Source organism: Rattus norvegicus, chromosome 2 (genome assembly GCF_021556685.1).
Source record: "Rattus norvegicus strain SHRSP/BbbUtx chromosome 2, alternate assembly SHRSP_T2T, whole genome shotgun sequence".
Classification (NCBI taxonomy): domain Eukaryota; kingdom Metazoa; phylum Chordata; class Mammalia; order Rodentia; family Muridae; genus Rattus; species Rattus norvegicus.
The window spans coordinates 245,245,177-245,265,209 of record NC_141535.1 but is presented as its reverse complement, the minus strand read 5'-3'; the positions used below and the strand labels follow the sequence as shown (position 1 = coordinate 245,265,209).

At 47.2% G+C, this 20,033-nt stretch overlaps 1 protein-coding gene across 8 annotated transcripts in view; it reads right to left on the bottom strand.

The window, feature by feature from the left end:
• The window catches only part of Slc44a5 (solute carrier family 44, member 5), a 296,716-nt gene extending 281,444 nt beyond the window's left edge, over window positions 1–15,272 (bottom strand). For 2 of the 8 annotated variants that reach the window (NM_001439688.1, NM_001439687.1), the window contains 1 exon segment: window positions 5,920–5,989. Coding sequence is in view for 3 of the 8 variants with exons in the window: in XM_087629436.1 (XP_087485562.1) it covers window positions 14,892–14,925 (34 nt within the window). In the remaining 5 variants the exon portion in view is untranslated. 8 annotated transcript variants of the gene reach the window in all.
• Window positions 15,273–20,033: the final 4,761 nt, after the last annotated feature.

Below are 20,033 nucleotides of genomic sequence, written 5' to 3'. Positions count from 1 at the left end.
TATTGTGTGTGTATATGAACTCACTGTGAATATGTATGTATGTGTGTGTGTGTATGAATTCATGGTGAGTGTGTGTGTATATGAACTTACTGTGAACGTGTATGTATAAAGTGTTTGTGTGTATGTATGAACTCACTGTGAACGTGTATGTATGAAGTGTTTGTGTGTATGTATGTGTATGAACTCACTGTGAATATGTGTATGTATGAACTCACTGTGAAAGTATGTGTGTGTGTGTGTGTGTGTGTGTGTGTGAACACTAATTGCTTTCCTCAGCTGTTGTCCACCTTACTTTCTTCAAGATGGATTTTAACCACACTCAGTGTGTGCTCAGTTCTGATTCTGCTAGACTGGCTGACCAGCAAGTCCCAGGGTCCCCCTGTGTCCTCCTCCCCATTGCTGGGGCTACAGGCACACTATGTTTGATATTGTTTGTGTGGGTCCTTATGCTTATGTGGCAGAGCAAGCACTTCACCCAGGACCACCATATTACTAGCCCCCTGTAAACCATTTTTTTGTTTGTTTGAAGCAAGATCTTTCAATGTAGCTCTGTCTAGCCTGGTCCTCACTATGTAACCCAGTCTGACCTGAAACTCAGATCAATTCTCCTGCCTCAGGCTCCCTAGGATGACTAAAAGCATAAGCCACCATGCCCAGCTATAATCCACTGACATCTAATGGAGACTCTGTGGAAAAGTCCAGGGACCACAGTACTTTTCTCTCTTCTGGTTCACTAATTTGGAAACTCTGAAGACATGTGTAAAGGGGGATGTGCTTGCTGGAAGACACCTGCTACATCAAGACACATTTATTACTTCCCATCACAGCTGAGAAGGGTGTAGCATATGATGGGTAGAGAGGTTAGGGACACTGCTAACTGCCTAGCAGGCCTAGCAGGCCCTCCTGTAACAAAGACTACTCAGTAGAAAAGGTCAGAGGTGCCTAGCTGAGAACACAAGCCATAAGCATTTCATGAGCAGTATCTTTAAAAATTAAAAAAGAAAAAAAGAGAGAAGGGCTGGAGAGATGGCTCAGAGGTTAAGAGCACTGACAGCTCTCCCAGGGGTTCTGAATTCAATTCCCATCAATCACGTGGTGGCTCATGGCCATCTGTAATGGGATCGTATGCCCTCTTCCGGTGTGTCTGAAGACAGCTACAGTGTAATCATATACATAAAATAAATAAATCAAGAAGAAGGAGGAGGAGGAGGAGGAGGAGGAGGAGGAGGAGGAGGAGGAGGAGGAGAAGAAGAAGAAGAAGAAGAAGAAGAAGAAGAAGAAGAAGAAGAAGAAGAAGAAGAAGAAGAAGAAGAAGAAGAAGAGTAACTTCGAAAATAAAGTTCTGAGGAAGAAAAATAAAAACATACTTAAATATTGCATAAGGGACTCCTGAGCCAGATCCAACTACAGAGTCCCAGATGAATTGTCAAAAAGAATTTTCCCCATTGCTACTGTATCTTCTGACTGCTGTAAGATAAGCAAATAAAACAGCCAAGACTAAAAGTGAAGCCTAACGTATGGGTCAACCTTTTCTAAAAGTATCAATATGCCAAATAGTAAATGACATTCAAAACTGTAATAAAATCATTTAGTGATGTGAATCGAAAGTACTCTGAGGAATCGCCCGAAGACAGCAGTCAAGTTTCCCATCTTAAATACTAATGGGTTAGCATTCATAAAGGGTTTAAGGCGTTTTTATTTACTTGGCATTCATGGGTACACAAGCATGCCACAGTGCACGTGGGGAGGGAGAGAAGAGGGAAGAGGTGTTCTAGAATGATGACCCAGGAATGACTCCCAGTGAGGAAAGGACATTGGAAGACTGGGTTGGAGCTGACGGCACGCGCTGCTTAGAAAGACTTGAGTAAGGGCAACTCCTCACACTCAGTTCACAACCCCAGCAGGGGTTTACATTGCCAAACTGTGGAGAGCCTTTAGTGCTGCTCACAGAAATGTTGGCAAGTACTTGTCACTTGGCTCAAGGAAGGAGGCTCAGATAAGAATATTCATTTGGGCTAATGCAAGGATCAAGGTAAACACATCCTGGAATGGGTGACTTCCCTTTTGTCCTGTTAAGCCCCAGACCCTGGGACTCTGGGGACCTTACTGCTTTGTTTACTTGCTACAAAGTTTACTTGGTGTGATCTCTTTATTCTTTTCCTTGCTTGATCACCTAGTCTTTGATCTGAGAATTGACTGTATTCTTTGACTGTACTAGATTGATATAAAAGCAGACTGAGAAAAAATAAAGCAGCTTCAGCCTCAGCACTGGCTGAAATCATGGTATAGCTTTGTCCAATTGTCTTTTTTCTTTCCAATCCTCACTCCTCCCTCGAGACCCTGTTGACTGACTGAGCTGGCTTGGTCACCGACCAGTCAGAAAATCCCCAGTCCTAAGCATTCCAAATCCCCATGTTTCCAAAACACATCAAAAGTCCTGGACCCAGAAGTTACAGATTCCCTGAAGACCATAAAGACAAACTCATAGAGCATTTTTAAGGTGCTTTGTGGCGGGCTGGCGCACTGGTTAAGAGTGCTTGCTGTTCTTAGAGATGGCCTGAGTTCGATTCCCGACATCCTCAATGGGCAGCTCTTCTCGCCTCTGAGGGCACCTACCAGCACAAAAGTATGGAAACATATACGCTCGTACACATAAGCATAGGTAAAACTGGATCTTTAAAGCTACTTTTGGTGAGTTGAAAGTGTCTTATTTGAAATCTTGAAGAAGTAAAGACAATAGGAAGTTTGGTTATCTGGAGCGCGATCATGTCATAGGCTATTCAGATACATAATTTGGGGAGGAAAGTATCATAAAATTCATTTATGTATTCATCAAACTACTATTAAACACTTCTCTATATATGTGGTGCCAAGAGAACGCTTTGACAGTCCCTGATTTCAAGAAGCTGATAGTTTAATTTGAGACCCACCTGCTGCCCTGCCCTGGGGTAGATGATTCACCATGGGTGAAACGCCAGGGCGGGAAGCACAGTGTGAGTTACTTGAGAGACAAACCTTGGATGCCACCAGTAAATGGAGGTGATTCTGTACTGCTTTCTTCTGTCCACATTATCCTTAGAACTCAAGTTATGATCATATGTCTAACCTGTAGACTAACTCTCTGAGAATTTACAACACTACTGCAAGATCAATAAAGATGCTGAGCCGACATAACTCTCACAATCTCTAGTCGGTACCGAGGGCTTGGAGATATTAATGGCAAATTCACTTTCCCTTCCCGTTTACTTAGACTCAGACACTTCTGGGTCTACACCCTAGGCACAGTTCAACTTAGTAAACATGTTGATACAATCATGCTGATACATGTGATGGTTTGAAAGAGAATGGTTCCAGAAGTGCACATATTTGCACACTTAGTCTCCGGTTGGTGGATCTGACTGGGAAAGATGGGGGTGGTAGGGAGTTTTGTGTTCACTGTGTTTGCTGGAGGCTGTGTTCACTGTGTTAGGACAACATATTTGGACTGGCTTACAGGTTCAGAAGTTCAGCCCATTATCAAGATAGGAACATAGCAGCATCCAGGCAGGCATAGCGCAGGAGGAGCTGAGAGTTCTACATCTCCATCTGAAGGCTGCTAGCAGAATACTGACTTCCAGGCAGCTAGCGTGAGAGTCTTACCCACACCCACAGTGACCCACCTACTCCAACAAGACCACACCTACTCAGATAGGGCCACACCTTCTAATAGTGCCACTCCCCGGGCCCAGCATATAGAAACCATCACACTAGCTAGACATCAAAGGACAAGCTGAGGCGAGGCGGGAGAGAGAGGGCTTCTTGGATGAAAGAAGTGAGTGGCTAAAAGTAATTGAGGACATTTTATTGGCAGATACTAGGGGTTTTGTTTGTTAATCAACAAATGAAGTATATGCATATGATAGCGTCGTTCTGTTCCCGTTCTGCTCCCCTTCCCTGAGATCAGACCTCGTGGCCTGAGAGAGAAAGTGAGGTAGGAAAGGCTGGGGGTGACAAGAGACCTCAGGCAATGGGCGAGTGCAGTAGGAAACCACTTCTCAGGAGGGAAGCTTCATTGAGCAGCTCGATTAATTGGGGGGAACAAAGGCTATTTAAACCTCGTGGGGCATGAATAGGGGCTCAGGATGAGTGCACAACCTGGTCAGGGCCAGGGTGCTGGGGATGCCTCATTTGCTAAGGAGGAATTTCAGGTGCTTCTGGGAATGACCTTTTAAGGGAAGAGGAAGTTTGACCTTGCTGCTGGGCTGCTTGGCGCCCTCTGGTGGAGCAAAGGTGGAGGCTCAGAGCTACCCATACTGGAACATGCCCGCCCTAGGTAGGGAGGGATCCTACTTCTGCTGCTCTTAGGATGAGATTTCCAAGTTTAGACACGCCTTGAGCCCGTTCTTGCCCCAGAGCTGCTCCCTGTGGCTCCATGGCTCCCTGGCTACCCGGGCCCCAATGACAGCATCCTTTGATGCAAATGTGAATTGTAAAATGGCGGGGTTATATTATAACGTGTATTACTTCACAAACTGAATCCATTTTATGATAAGAATTGGAATTTTGAGCTATGAGGGATTAACTGTAGCTTGGCTGTGGTGTTGGGGCTGTGGGCCTTGTGCGTTTTCTCCATTACTCTGGTCTTTAACGCGGCAGTTCTAGGTAAGCTTCTAAACTAGCAGAAACCGAAGCTCCGGGAGGAAGATCCCCAACAAGGGAAGGGGAACAAACCAGCTGCTAAGGGAACTTGGGGAAATTTCAGCTTTAAGAGAAACTCACTAATTAGAAAAGAGAGCTAAGATTCAAAACCGACAAAGTGCTAATGAAGACTGTGAATTAAAGACTTACTTCCTTCCTTTCTCTGGAGCCCAGAAGCAGATGAGGTTCAGGGGACAGACGCTTAAAGGCACCATACGAATAAGCACATTAATGCCACTACATAGCAGGGCACTTCTGGCTTTCCTCTCCCATTACACAAGACCTCTCCTTGTGTTTGTACACCAGCAAAAGAAGAGGGCTCCGGGGTTGGGGATTTAGCTCAGTGGTAGAGTGCTTGCCTAGAAAGTGCAAGGCCCTGGGTTCAGTCCCTAGCTCCGAAAAAAAGAACAAAAAAAAAAAAAAAAAAAAAAGAAGAAGAGGGCTCCCCTGCTTCCCAAAAGAAAGAAATGTAAAAACTGTAGCCACATGCATATCTAGTTTTATGTAACCCATGAGCACAAAATTCAATAGCTTAAGACAATATGAGCATCTAACACCTCCCACCATTTCCACGATGCTAGAAGCCCAAAATACAGCTTAATTGGGTGGTCCAGGGTCAAGGTTAATCCTGAAATTCAGTCAGAGATTAGTGGAGACTCAGACGTTAGAAAGTTTGCCTGAGGTGGAGAACCCATTTTTCACAGTAAAGCCATGTACGCGCCTGCCTGGAGGGTGCTGGATGGCATCCCTGACAACCTCTACAGGGGACACTCATGCAGTTTCACAATGCAGAAGCTGTTTTTCTTCAAAATGTGCGCTATGTGAGTGCAGAGGCCTCGGGAGACTGGAGCAGCAGTACCGGTGAGATCCCTGCCTTCCTCTGTGCCCTCTCACATAAGTCAGCCCAGACTCTATTATCGAGGGGAGAACTGCAGGCTGCCTTTACCAGCAAGTAAGGCATATCGAGGCGCTTGATGACTTGCCACAATACTTAAATGACTTAAATATGAGTATCAAAATATCATCGAAACTCTCAAGGGTTGATTCAGAGACTAATAACTCAATACATACTCAATATTCATACATACATAGTGAGACGTGACTGACTTTCCATGCACATATGTAAACCCATACATACGCCTGTGTATATTCTGTGTTTCTGGACTTGTGTAGACTACGTACGATTTCAAATAGCACACTTAAGCACACTCCTTGCAGGCTTAGGTCGTCCTTCTGACTCACCTCTCGGTGTGCGCGGCTCCTCGAGAAGTCAACAGTGAACGAAGGCACAGACTCTCACCACTACGAAAATAAAGTGATGTCACAAACACATTGGGGCAGTGTTACTAAGGCCAGCCCCACTCCGGGAGACTCTTCCAGCATTGCTAGTCTCCAAAGAGCACAGAGCAAAGGTGGTGGGAAATCAACTAAGCCCTGGAAGTTCAGGGTCTCCTTGTTTTTCTTTGATAAAGAAACAGACAGTCTGAAGGCAGGAACAGATGCTCGAGGGCTTTAAAATAATCTGTCACTATTTAATCATCCCTAAATATCAAGCCATCTTCTAATCAGAAAGGTTTGAGGCATAGAGAACATCAGAGAAGGCCCATCCCCCCAACCCTGTAACCGTCTCCACAGTGACTTCTGAGATGCAAGGGCCAACTTCCTCCAGGATACTAACTCAATGACAACGGGAGTTGTTTGTATTTCATACTTTTTGCACAGGTGGGGTCTGTGTTCTAGCAAGAGGTCAAACCCTTTGCTCTAAGTCTGTGTGTTTCTACATGGCAAATACTACACATGTATCAGAACAGCCCAAAGCACAGGCTGCCCTGACTTGCCCTTCCTCCATACTTGAATGGCAGGATTTCATGACCGCACTAGGCTCCCAAGGCTCTTGGCAAAATCATGAATTGTCTGGTGTCTGAGCCCTTGTGACTCAGTCTGAGGGTTTTCCACACAGCCCCTTCCCCCTTAACATCGCTCTCTTTCTTGGGCTTCTTTTGTCACCTAGGAGACATCAGTTGCCTTCCGTGTTCCACTACTGAGCAGCCACATTCCAGATGCTCCTTCAGAACCTTTTCTTCCGTGATCGTTTTCTCCGACCACCTTGGTTTGAGAGACATTCTCAGTAGGCAAGGCTAAGCGTATAATCGCCATTAAAATGTTAACTTGGGCCATGCTGGATGGCTCAGCCAAGTCTGTGTTACTAAGTTAGATGCCTGCACTGTGGAAAAAACGATTTCCATAGATTGTCTTCTGGCCTCCACATACTCCATGGCATGTGAACAGCCTCCCAAACACACTGTAAAGAAAATAGGTAGCAAATTAAAATGTTTAATTGATCCTTGCTCTCTGTAGATTGAGACACCATATTTCAACCACAAATACTGTAGCTATTTTTGGTGCATTCCAAGAGAGAACAGTAAGAGTAACTAAACCCTCACAAAAACGAGGTCTCAGCCAGGTGTAGCGGTGCACACCTTTAATCCCAGCACTCGGGAGGCAGAATCTGGTACATGAGTTCAAGGCCAGCCTGGTGTGTATAGTGAGTTCCAAAACAGCTAGCATTCATAGTGAGACCCTGTCTTGAAAAAAAAAACACCCCACTCAAAAAAAAAAAAAAAGACACAAAGATAGAAAGAAAAAAGGGGAAGGAAGAAGCAGCAGAAGAAGAGGAAGAGGAGAAAAAAAGGAGGAAAAGGAGGAGGGGAAGAGAAAGGAGAAGGAGAATCAGAAGGAGAGAGGGAATCAGAAGGAGAAGGAGAAAGAAAGGAGGAGAAGGAGAAGGAGGAGAAGGAGAAGGAGGAGAAGGAGAAGGAGAAAGAAAAGGAGAAGGAGAAGTGATCAGAGAACACATATTACTCTGCCATTTAGAAGGCTGAGGCAGAAAGAGTGCCACTCACGGCCAGCGTGGGCTATGTAGTGAATTAAAGGCCAGCCTGGGCTATGTAGCCAAACCCAGGCTCAATACACCAAAAGCAAACAGAGTAGACTGGGAATATTGCTCAGTATATAGCCATGTGTGAAGCCAAGGGTTCAGTTCTCTAAACAAGGAGAAAGAGCAGAAGGGCAGAGGTAAGTGAAGCCTTTTGGGTCACCTGACTCAGTCTAGGGAGAAGAAACCTGCCCACCACCCTGGAATCAAACTTGTTTAGTGTTAGTGGTGGTGGTGGTTTGGGTTGGGTTGGGTTGGGTTGGGTTGAGTTAGGTTTTGTTTTGTTTTGTTTTGTTTTGAGAAAATATCTTACTCCGTAGTCTAAACTATACTGGAAACCACTACATAATTTAGTATGGCCTCAAACTGGTGTCAATCCTCCAGAGGCAGAGTTAGGGTTGTGGAATGGTTTAAGAACCTGGAACGCTACATGGTTTGGGCAATTGTCAGTCTAGGACTCTCACCTACATGTACTATGCCATACATAGTATGTCACTACATAACCTAGCCTTGAGTGGCAATAATCTTCTCCTTCTTCTCCTTCTCCTTCTCCTTCTCCTTCTCCTTCTCCTTCTCCTTCTTCTTCTTCTTCTCCCTTCTCCTCCTCCTCTTCCTCCTCTTCCTCCTCATCCTGCTCTTCTTCTTCTCATTCTTCTTCTCCTCCTCCTCCTCCTTCTCCTTCTCCTCCTTCTTCTCATTCTTCTTCTCCTTCTTCCTCCTTCTCCTCTTCCTCCTCCCCATGCTCCTCCTCCTCATCCTCCTCTTCTTCTTCTCCCTTCTCCTCCTCCTCTTCCTCCTCTTCCTCCTCCTCCTGCTCTTCTTCTTCTTCTCCTCCTCCTCCTCCTTCTCCTTCTTCTCATTCTTCTTCTTCTCCTTCTTCCTCCTTCTCCTCTTCCTCCTCCCCATGCTCCTCCTCCTCATCCTCCTCTTCTTCTTCTCCCTTCTCCTCCTCTTCCTCCTCTTCCTCCTCCTCCTGCTCTTCTTCTTCTTCTTCTCCTCCTCCTTCTCCTTCTCCTTCTCCTTCTCCTTCTCCTTCTTCTTCTTCTCCCTTCTCCTCCTCCTCTTCCTCCTCTTCCTCCTCCTCCTGCTCTTCTTCTTCTTCTTCTTCTTCTCCTCCTCCTCCTCCTTCTCCTCCTTCTCCTTCTCCTTCTCCTTCTGCTTCTCCTCCACTTCTTCTTCTTTTCTTCTTCTGCTTCTTCTTTTTCTTCTTTCTTTCTTTTTGAATGGGGTGTTGTTGTTTTTTTTTTTCAAGACAGGGTCTCACTATGAATGCTAGCTGTTTTGGAACTCACTGAGCTGCATGTCCGCCCCTCTCCAAACAAAGGGATGCTTCTCCCCCATAGTCATCATCAAATACGGAGAGTTCCTAGTTAGTCACAGTCCGGTTATAACAGAGGTGGGAGCTGATCTGACCTGGATTATTGTGAGAACACAACTGAGGCTAACCCCGCCATCTAAGTGAGCTTCTGTGAGAATGCCCCATTACCATCTTCTGCCTATGTATAGCCAGGCAAGCCTATGATTAAAGCCAGATGTTCTATGGGGAGGGACATGTGCACTGTACAAAAGGTTATAGAACTCAAATCTGTCAATCAAAACAAAGAACTGCACACAGCATGTTTCTTAGCAACAATAGCCACTTCCTCCTAAGACCCTAATACGGGATTCCCAGACAAGAACCTGGAGTCCCTGAGTCCTGCCTCTCATGTGACCCACTGTCGCTCTGGACAAGTTCCCTTCTTGCCTCACTGTGATCTCTCTGTGCCTTTATTTCACTTCTTTGAATTAGAGGCCAAGGACCTGAGAACACGGGGCCCACCCGGCACTGTAACATCATCCTCAGCCTCCTAGAACTGGATTACAGCCTGCAACACCACACTGGCCTTCCTAGAGTCTTCCTGTAGGACTGTAACATAGACAGAAACATCAGATGAGTATCCAACGGCTTCTCCCTTCACCTGAAGTCCATGTCCTCCCTGACAGTAAAAAGGTTCTGGATACTTCTCGCCTGTCTCCACCCCACCAGTCTTCCTTCTCTCCCGGAACCTGCTCAGCAATTGCTTTATTCCTCCCTGGGAGCCCGCAGGGCTGTGCTCCTGGGCCATCACTTCTTCCCAATGTAAATATCATCTCCCAACAACCAAGTGATCTCACAGTCACTTCCAAGTACACCGCCTTACCTGACTCCTTCAGTGTATCGATCACTATGTGATGCTTTCCCAATCCCTGCATTACCGGCCATTCCTTATGGCTTACCATGGTCATGGTGTAACCACAGTGCTTCTCACAAACCCAGGCCCAGGTCAATGCTCAGTCCATATACGATGGACAAACAGATGATTCCGAGCTCACATCTAGGCTTTGAACTTCGGTGACTTAGAAGGAAGCTGTGATAAAATACCCAACTAAAGGCAGCTTGAGAGACGAGGAATTCATTTGGGTTTAGAATGAGGCATGGCAACAGGCAGACAGTACAGGAAGCTGAGGCACCACATCTCCAATAGCGAACAAGAAGCAGAGAAGAAATTAGAAGTGTGGCGAGGCTACGGCCTCAAAGCCAGCCCCAGGGAACCACTTGTTCTAGCAAGGCTGCACCTCCGAAAGCCTCCATAAGCTCCTCAAGTGGTTCCATGCACTGGGAACCAAGTGTTCCATTCAGAATTTGATCCACCACATAAATCTTGATTGTCCTTACAATGGGAAGGGGTTAACATCACCATAGTCAACTCAGCTGGCTTGGGTTTTATAAGACATTGATCTTGGATGCATTTAGACTCCAGAGAACCAAATAATTCTATTTTTAAAAAATGGGGTACAGAGCTAAACAAAGGATTCTCAGCTGAGGAATATGGAATGGCCAAGAAGCACCTAAAGAAATGTTCAACATCCTTAGTCATCAGGGAAATGTAAATCAAAATAACCCTGAGATTCCACCTCACACAAGTCAGAATGTCTAAGATCAAAAACTCAGGTGACTGAAGATGCTGGTAAGGATATGGAGAAAGAGAAACATTCCTCCATTGTTGGTGGGATTGCAGACTGGTACAACCATTCTGGAAATCAGTCTGGAGGTTCCTCAAAAACTTAGACATAGTACTACCTGAGGACCCAGCTATTCCTCTCCTGGGCATATACCCAAAAGATGCCCCAACATATAACAAAGACACATGCTCCACTATGTTCATAGCAGCCTTATTTATAATAGCCAGAAGCTGGAAAGAACCCAGATGCCCTTCAACAGAGGAATGGATACAGAAAATGTGGTACATCTACACAATGGACTATTATTCAGGTATTAAAAACAATAACTTCATGAAATTCTTAGGCAAATGGATGGAACTAGAAAATATCCTGAGTGAGGTAACCCAGTCACAAAAGAACACACATGGTATGCACTCACCAATAAATGGATATTAGGCAAAAAGCTCAGAATACCCATGATACAATTCACAAACCATATGAAGCTCAAGAAGAAGGCTGACCAAAATGTGGATGTACCAGTCCTTCTTAGAAGAGGGAAAAATGGGGCTGGGGATTTAGCTCAGTGGTGGAGCACTTACCTAGGAAGCGCAAGGCCCTGGGTTCGGTCCCCAGCTCCGAAAAAAAGAACCAAAAAAAAAAAAAAAAAAAAAGAAGAGGGAAAAATACTCACAGGAAGAAATACAGGGTCAAAAAGTGGAGCTGGGACTGAAGAAAAGGCCACCCTGAGACTGACCCACCTGGGAATCCATCCCATATGCAGCCACCAAACCCAGTCACTATTTTTTTTTTTGGTTCTTTTTTTCGGAGCTGGGGACCGAACCCAGGGCCTTGCGCTTCCTAGGTAAGCGCTCTACCACTGAGCTAAATCCCCAGCCCCCAAACCCAGTCACTATTGCTGATGCCAAGAAGTGTTTGCTGACAGGAGCCTGATATGGATGTCTCCTGAGAGGCTCTGCCAGAGCCTTATTGATACAGATGAGGATGGTTGCACCTAACCATTGGACTGAGCACAGGGATCCAAATGAAGGAGTTAGGGGAAGGACTAAAGGAGCTGATGGGATTTGCAACCCCATGGGAAGAACAACAATATCAACCAACCAGACCCCATCAGAGCTCCCCAGGGACTAAACCACCAACTAGTAAGTACACATGGAGGGACCCATGGCTCCAGCCACATATGTAACAGAGGATGCCATTGTCTGGCATCAATAGGAGGAGAGGCCCTTGGTCCTATGAAGGTTCTTTCCCCCAGTGTGGGGGAATGCCAGGGTGTTGAGGTGGGAGTGGGTGGATGGGAGGGGGAGCATCCTCATAGAAGGAGTGGGAGGGGAGGATGAGAGAGGAGGGAAACTGTGAAAGGGGATAACACTTGAAATGTAAATACATAAACTATCCAATATAAAAAAGACAAAAAAAGAGAAAATTCCAATTGCCCTTTTGAAAGACTGTTCTTCAGATGAGAAATTAAAAATGAACACCACTGTTTCCCTGGGAGAGTCCACTGATAGCCCAACCGACGACTCCTCTGTCTGTGTGAATTTCCCTCTGCCCGGTTTCCAGCTGATGGAGATGAGATATCTCTGGGATTCCAGAAGTCAGCAGGCAACGTGGCTATCACAAGCTCCAGCACGACTTCTCCCCACAGGCAGAGCGGAGAAGCAGCTCAGATAAAGAGAAGCCGGCACTGCCACGGGGTAGTGCTAAGGTATCAATATCACGCAGCAAGTGCACCCCAGTATCACCCCTCCCCGTAAAGAAGCCTAGAAGTTTCCATTTCTCACAGGTGAAGAGTAGAATGTGGTTGGTCTAACATCAGCTCAGCAAGTCTGCAGCCATGGGCTTTTGTTCGGTTCTTCCCTTGAAAGTTAAAACTGAAGACTGGCCTGGTCCCTACCTGTAATCTCATCGCCTTGAGTTCAAGGGTAGACGTGTCTGTATGGTGAGTCCGGCCCGAGTTACATAAGACCTTGTCTCCGAAAGCAAAAGGATAGATGGTAGATAGATGGATAGACAGACAGCTCTTATGTTGGCCTAAGTATATGGATGACAACTTTCTAGGCTTGAGTCCATCTGTGTGTAAAGACGCCAAACAAATTCTGCTGACTTGGAACACAGAGGATTTTTAGTGCATCTTTTGTTCTAAGAAATAGCAAAGGGTCCGAATTTAAAAATCAAAGGAAGTTAACACCAGTGAGAAGAAACAGGAGTCAAGAGTGCTGGAGCCAACTTCCCCTTATCAGAAAAGCTGTCTGAGAAACCATGTCTTTTTAAAAAGCTATGGTGAAATTTCTTGGGTCCATGTGTCCTGGGAAAGTTGGTTTATTTGTTTGTTTCTGGATCAACAGTTCGTATGTAAATGGCAAATTCCATTAATCCTGTTCTGCAAGCATCTCTCTGTCAAGCTAGGTTTACTCTGGAAAGAGTTATTCTTTCTTGACAGACAAAAACCAAACTGGCTTGTTGATCTGAGGGGAGGGAAGAGGAAGGGGAGGGAGGAGGAAAGGAGAAGGAAGAAGGAGGAGGGAAAGGGAGGGAGGGAGAATGGGAGGGAGGAAAAGTGGGCTGTGGCTCTCCATAATCTGTCCTGGTAACTTCCTGTCATTCCTTTGGCTTCACTAGCATCTTTCTGAGCCTTGGCCAAGCAGATTCACTCCAAGAGCAAGATTTTCCCCAGCTAGCCTGCACTATCGAATGAGAGTCTTCACTTTCATGGCCCATTTACAGTCTTCGAGGGTCCGGGTGGGTAAGAACTGCCTTCCTGCCAGCGGAAAGCCACATCAGCAGTGCTGAAACTCATCCTTCTGTTTGGCTCCGTGGTGCCATATGGCTTCACACAGTGTAGCGTGTGCACCCTGTCAATCTGAGGTTACACAAATGCTCTGCAAGGAGAGAAAAGTGTCTTGCATGGATAAATTCTGTCAGCCTTCACAGAGGACCTCGAAAAGATTCCTCAGTGGGGGTGGAGAGGTGGGGATGGGGAGTGGGGGTATGAGGTCTAATGTCTCTCACTGCTCTCCAGAAGTCACAGTGTTTTTAAGGGAAGTCATTTAAGTACAATTGCTGTCAGCAGGTGACAGTTTCAACAATGAAACACCACAGTGTTTTGTAGTAACTTCTCTGGAGAATCTAGGATCACGATTTTTAACTCTTTCCAGTAAGCCATTCAAAATCCAGGCATCCAGACAGAGCACCTAAGTAAACTTGTATCCCTGTAGCAAAGCCTAGAGGGAAAGAACAAGAAGCAAACCGAAGGTCCTTTGCACTGTTGTGGACCAAAGCAAGGCATTCCATCCTTGGCCCAGCTCCCATCACAGGACCGCAGTCCTCTAGGATAACCCCTGGGCGATGTAGGGAGTCTCCCCACAGGCTATGGAGTCCACTGAGTTGAAATCCAACTTTAAACACCGACACTTCTTCCTAACCACAACCCTAGGGCTCCTGTCTGGGTAGGCAGCCTTTCTCTTGCTGCTTGGTGGCCTGCCATTCCCTTCCCTCTGTCCCCAGTGCTGCAGCCAGTGAAGGAGCTGGCTGCGAGTCACTACCTCGCTGAGTTTGCGCTCCATGAACCTGTTCCCCACGGCTGATGGGCACCACGCAGGGGCGGTTTTCCCTGGTTCCGCCAGGAGTGAGCAGAGGTGTTTCAAGTTACCCCAGCAACAAGCTCTTCCCACAACCTCCCAGCATCTTTTCCACCCCTCAACTTTCCAAGTTTTAGGAAACGTATTTCCAAAGAAGCAATAGGGGGATGACCCCGCTGGAGTCCAAGCCCACCTGGACAAGAGCCCCCAAGGATCGAGCTTGAAGCAAGGCCCCTTGGCAATAGGTTGGGGTGGGTAGACAGGCAGCCAGACAATCACGGATGAGAAGGTTAAGAAAATGGATGCAGAACTTGCCCACCCCCTCCCCACCTCGGGAAATGAAACAGGGCATTAGGAAAGAGACAGATGAGAGGAAATGAAGATAGAGCTAGAGGTTGGAACCGGAGAGGGAGAGACTGACTCAAGCAACCTAGAGAAGTCACTTCTCCTGAGGGACCAGGCAAAATGCAACAGATATCCAAGCCGCAGTGTAGAAATGGAGTGTGGTGACAAGAGTCCCCAGGTTCCAAACCAGAGACAAACTCCTTCCCAAGAGTCCCCGAGGCAAAGAGAGACCGCGTGGTGCAGAAGCTCCCCTCCCTGCCCCATCCCCTGCCGAAGGCAAACTCTTGCCCGCTGCTACCTGCCACTTGGCTGACCCCGGCTGCGATACCGACGGCACAGACATGGATATGGAGGTTAGGACGAGGGGGACTCACCCGGGCTGCTTGAGGGCTTTCTCTTCCGGGCCATCCTCAGTCTGGTCCCTTCCCCCGGGTCCGCCGCGCAGAACCTCCTATGCCACGCAGCCCCGGGAGCTCCCGCCGCCTGGGCTCAGCGAGCTCTTTGTGGCGGTGATGGCATAAGCCAGGCGGCGGCGGTCAGGTTGCGCGCTACACTCCACTCGGCTCTGCTGCGCGGGCGCAGTCGCCCCTCAGCTGCCCGCCGCCAGACCGACCCCCGCACGCTCTGCGGCGGCCACGGTGGTCCCCTCTGCTGTGCGGCGCCTCTGCTAGAGGGCGCAGCGCCGGGTCCCTGGAGCGCCAGCCCAGCGCCCACCTCCCTCGATTGCGCGCCCGCCCTCCCCACGAGTCCCCCTCCCCACACGCCCCCTTCCCACGCGCCAAGCCCTCCGTCCCGCGGGCGCCGCCAGCCCTGGCACAGCACCCTGGTCCAGAAACACTTGGTAGCGACTGAGGACGGCAGGGACATTTCAGTCAGCGAGATCTAGGGGGGCTGATGGAGCGAGCCCCAGTCTGGCATTCCTGTTTCCCAAGGGCACAGGGGTCCCCAGCCGACTGAGACAGGATCTGTCCATCACCTAAAAGAACAGTCCTCCTCCGCAGACTCCTTCGGGATGGCCAGCCTGAATCACAGCATCCAGCGATGGGCTGGAGCCTCAGCGGCTTCTGGTCCAAATGTTATGCTGGAGGACCTTCAGGGAAAGAGAAGTGAATTCCCACAAACAGCCTGTCACCAGACCCCGCAGGTGACCTTGCTCAGGTCCCAAAGCTCTTCATTTTGAGGATCGTTTCTTGAGCTGCCAGGAAAAGGCAAATAAAGTTCGCCTATTGGAGTTGGAGCTGATACCGTGATTTCTTAACCTGCTGCGGAAACTTAGGCCCTGGGGCGCCATTCTTTCTCGCTCTGGTTAGGAGGCCCAGTGGCAGTTTCCTGTTGCTGGAACTGTCCCCTCCTGAGTGCTGACGAGGGCAGGTTGGTGTCCTGCTACTGCCCCCCAGAAAACACGAAAAGCTAGAGTTTAGGGCTAATCTGAAAATGCAAAGGAGTCAGGGTTTTAGAAGAGCGGCAGGTGAGGGACTAGTGTCTAGGATCTAAGCATTAGGGAGGCAGAGGCAGGAAGATGGCCGTGAGTTTAAATCTACACTGTAGAGCTGGTTTAATACCCCATGGTTCTTCCCATTCGCATTTTCCTTTTCTTGTTCCTAAGTACAGCTCTCCTAATGTAACACGATCTACCTAATGTTAAGTTGTGATGGTTTGTACTTGCTTGTCCCAGGGAGTGGCACTATTGGGACGTGTGGCCTTGTTGGAGTAGGTGTGTCATTGTGTGCGTGGACTTTAATACCCTAGTCCTAGCTGCCTGGAAGTCAGTCTTCTAGCGGGCTCCTCCTGCACCATGCCTGCCTGCATGCTGCCATGCCCCCACCTTGATGATAACAGATTGAACCTCTGAACCTGTAAGCCAGTCCCAATTAAATGTTGTCCTTAAAAGAGCTGTCTTGGTCATGGTATCTGCTCACAGCAGTAAAACCCTAAGACATCAGTGATTACAACTCAATAGCCATAGACAGAAGGTTATCCAAGTTCTAGTATAGTTTAACGGAAGAAAAAACACCAGAGTCAAAAAAATAAAAAAGTGGTAAGTTCTAGACTTGAAGCACTACACCTCTCTCTACAAGGTTGAGTAAGTCACTTAATTCTGGTGGTTTTCTGTTTTCTGGTCAGATGTACGTCAAAGATTCTTTGAGATATTTCAAGGAAGCAGTGTGACTCAGACCTGTCATCTAGTGCCTGAGAGGAAGAGGCAGGCCTACCTAGTGAGTTCCACACCAGCCAGGATATATAGACCTTGTCTGCAAAGACCAATATCAGACTGTGATGGCCATTAGTCCTGGTTGTTAGTTTGCCTGCATCTGGGATCAACTCTAACGCAGGCTGCTGGGCAGGCCGGAGAGGGATTGTCTTATTCTGGTTATTCGAAGTCGGCGAATTAGCCCCAAATCTGAGCAGCACTTGCTGGTAGCAGCCCAGATAAAAGATGGTGGAAAAAGGAAGTTTGGCTTCCTGCCTGCTAGGCCTCACCCTCTCTGGCAAGTCTGCCCAGTCAGTTACTGAGACACACTCCCATATTAGAACCAACGTCCGGACTCCAGAACAGGCTGAAGACCTCTGGGAATCCTCAGGCCTTCGGTACCAGATCAGAACTGCTGAGAATCCAGAGTGGTGAACTGAGAAACTGCAGAATCTCTGTCCTGTCTGGCATGAGACAGCCAATGTTGGACAACTGGGACGACATCCTATGAGCCAATTTAATAAGCCCTGTATCTAATAAACCATCTACCATCAGTCTATGTCTTTAGACTGACTCATACACAGGAAGTGGATTCTTTCAAAGGTGTGCACAGGAAATAAACTGTAAGGCCTTGGTGCCGGCTCCACACTTGAAGATGTGCGGCTCCTGATGTGGCTTTGCCTAATAACGTAGCTCTCACTCATCAAAGAAGCTCCTTTATGCGGCAAAGGAGGCCACTCCAGAAAGCCGCAGGTGGCCAGAATGCTAACAACTGACCATGTAATGCTGGGCAATAGTGGACGAATCCATAACGCAACCCTTACATCTAAGGCCCAGAGAACGTCATGGGAGAGGAGGCAGAGAGGCTGAAGAGCCAGAGGACCAGAGCTGTGATGTGTTTTCTACAGGACGTGAAAGCTGCGCTGACTTTCAACAATGCGGTTACCCAAACACTTAGAAACGACACCAGTGGACGCTGCGAAATGGAATGGGGGAAACTCAGACGCCCGCACCCTGGATGAAGAGCTGGAGGTGTTGGCTTCTGAGGAAAGCCTAAACGTTGACTCAGAGGGTTGTCCTTATAAATGTATATATGGGTGCTTGCATTTAACAGTAATGATCCAAAAACAAGAGGCCATGAGTCTGGGGGAAGGGGCTTGGGAGAAGCTGGATGGAGGAGGGAGGTAGAATGATATAAATTCAGAACTTGTATATAAAATACCCCCCAAAAGCAAGCATTATTTTTAAAACACAGTCAACAATGGCTATGACACCTGTTTGATTACCATCATCTAACCCTGGTGTGTCGCCCATACGACCTGTCTTTGGGCTGCACCCAGGCCCATTCATGGGCTTTGCTTGCTTCGTTGCGTTTGTTTTGGTGTTTTGTTATTTGTTCTTGTTTGCTTTGGAGACAGGGTCCCACTATGTGGCCTTGGCTGGCCACAAACTGACCATTCTCCCTCCTTTCCTCTTTACCTCTGAGCCCTCAATTTCACTTCAATAAACAAAATAACTCCTTTCTCAGCATTGGTCCCAAAGTGAAATCCATCCCGAGTTCTCTCTTCCAATGGGGCTTCTCACTTAACTGAAAATGACTTGGCGCTAGCCTTGGTAGTACTTAAGTCCCAGCACTGAGGAGGACAAAGTAGGAGGATGGAAAGTACCTGGGCTCCACATCAAGACCCTGTCTCACAAACAAGCAAGAGACAAAGTTCTCTGTAGCCCTTCACATCCTCAAGCTATGTAAATATTTAGGCTCTGTAGATATTCTAAGTCTATCCAGTGTGCTCCCACTTTATCACTCGGCACTGATTATCATCATTGCTACCTATATTAGAATACTGTTTTCAATCCATGCATTACTTCCGTATACTGTATTTCATTCCATCCTGACCTCAAGTCTGCGACTTAGGTGGTAATTCCTCTCCTCAGTTTTCAGTGACAGGAAGAGATCTGTGGAGACGTGATGACGGCTCGTGGCTTCTAGGACTCCAACATCCGCTCACAGCACCAGCTGCCCCTACTGAAGATGAATGCCACCAGACCAGAGGTGCTTCAGTGTGTGCTTCTCCCTTACAAGAATAGTGCTGGCACTACAGTTGCTTGTTTTGGTGTGCAAGTGGTTGCTTATTTGGGTGGCTGTCTTTTTAAGACAGGGTCTCACACAGTAGGTGGCCGGGTCCAGCTCACAGTGCAGTGCTAGGGGCCTGGAAGTTATGGTGTAACTCTTCTTAGCTTGTGTGCTAGGACTGAAGTGTTCACCACTCCCTGGCATGGATACTTTCCCAGCAGAGGTGACTTGAAACTTTGGTTTATTACACATGTCACCCTTTTAGAAGACTATGATTAATATATAATTTACAACACTTGTCTTAGTCACTGTTCTATTGCTGTGAAGAGACACCATGACCATGGTAACTCTTATAAAGGAAAACATTTAGTTGGGGCTGGCTTACAGGTTCAGAGGGTCAGGACATGATTGTCATGGAAGGTCACACAGCAGCAAGCACGGCACTGGAACAGTAGCTGAGACCTACATCCTGATCTGAAAGCAGAGAAAGAAAGAGGACCTAGCCTTGGCGTGGCTTTTGAAACCTCAAACTCTACCCTCAATGACACATTTCCAATCCTTCTCAAATAGTGCCACTCCTTGATGACTGAGCATCCAAATAGATGAGCCTGGAAGGGCCATTCTTATCCAAACCAGCACAGCACTGTAATGTACCAAGGTCATGACTTTCCAGGCTAAGTATCTCTTCGGTGGCATACATTGTATGCTTTTGTTTAAAGGTTACAAATGAAATGTTTGCACAGAGCAGTAAGGCAAAACAAATTACACAAGCTATTTAAACAGATGTAACACCGGAGCAGGGTAGGGAGTGGAGTGGCCAGAGGTTACACAGGAATGGCAGCAGACAGAAGTTTACAGCCCCCCTGGGATTACAAAGGCATTGTTTTGTTTTTTCAAGAAAATCAGGAATCCAGATATTCTAGGGAAATATCCTTTGCAATGGTGACTAACCTAAAGAAACAAGAAAGCCATGATTGCCACTAAGTGCCTATTAGTGCAGCTGCAAGGGATACAAAACAACAACAGCAGCAACAACAACAAAGTTTAAAGTAAGTTTACAGTGTTATGTTGGGTCACGTTTATGACTCTCCTCCACAGCCTCAGGTTCAGCTCTGGAAAACTGGTTCTGAGATAGAAAACTAAGAAAAGACCCTTGCTCTCTAGGTGGACTGTGCCTTCCCCAAAACAATGGGTGCCATGGAGCCAATGAGTAAGGAGCCATTGGGCAAAAGTTAATCAGGAATTAACCAT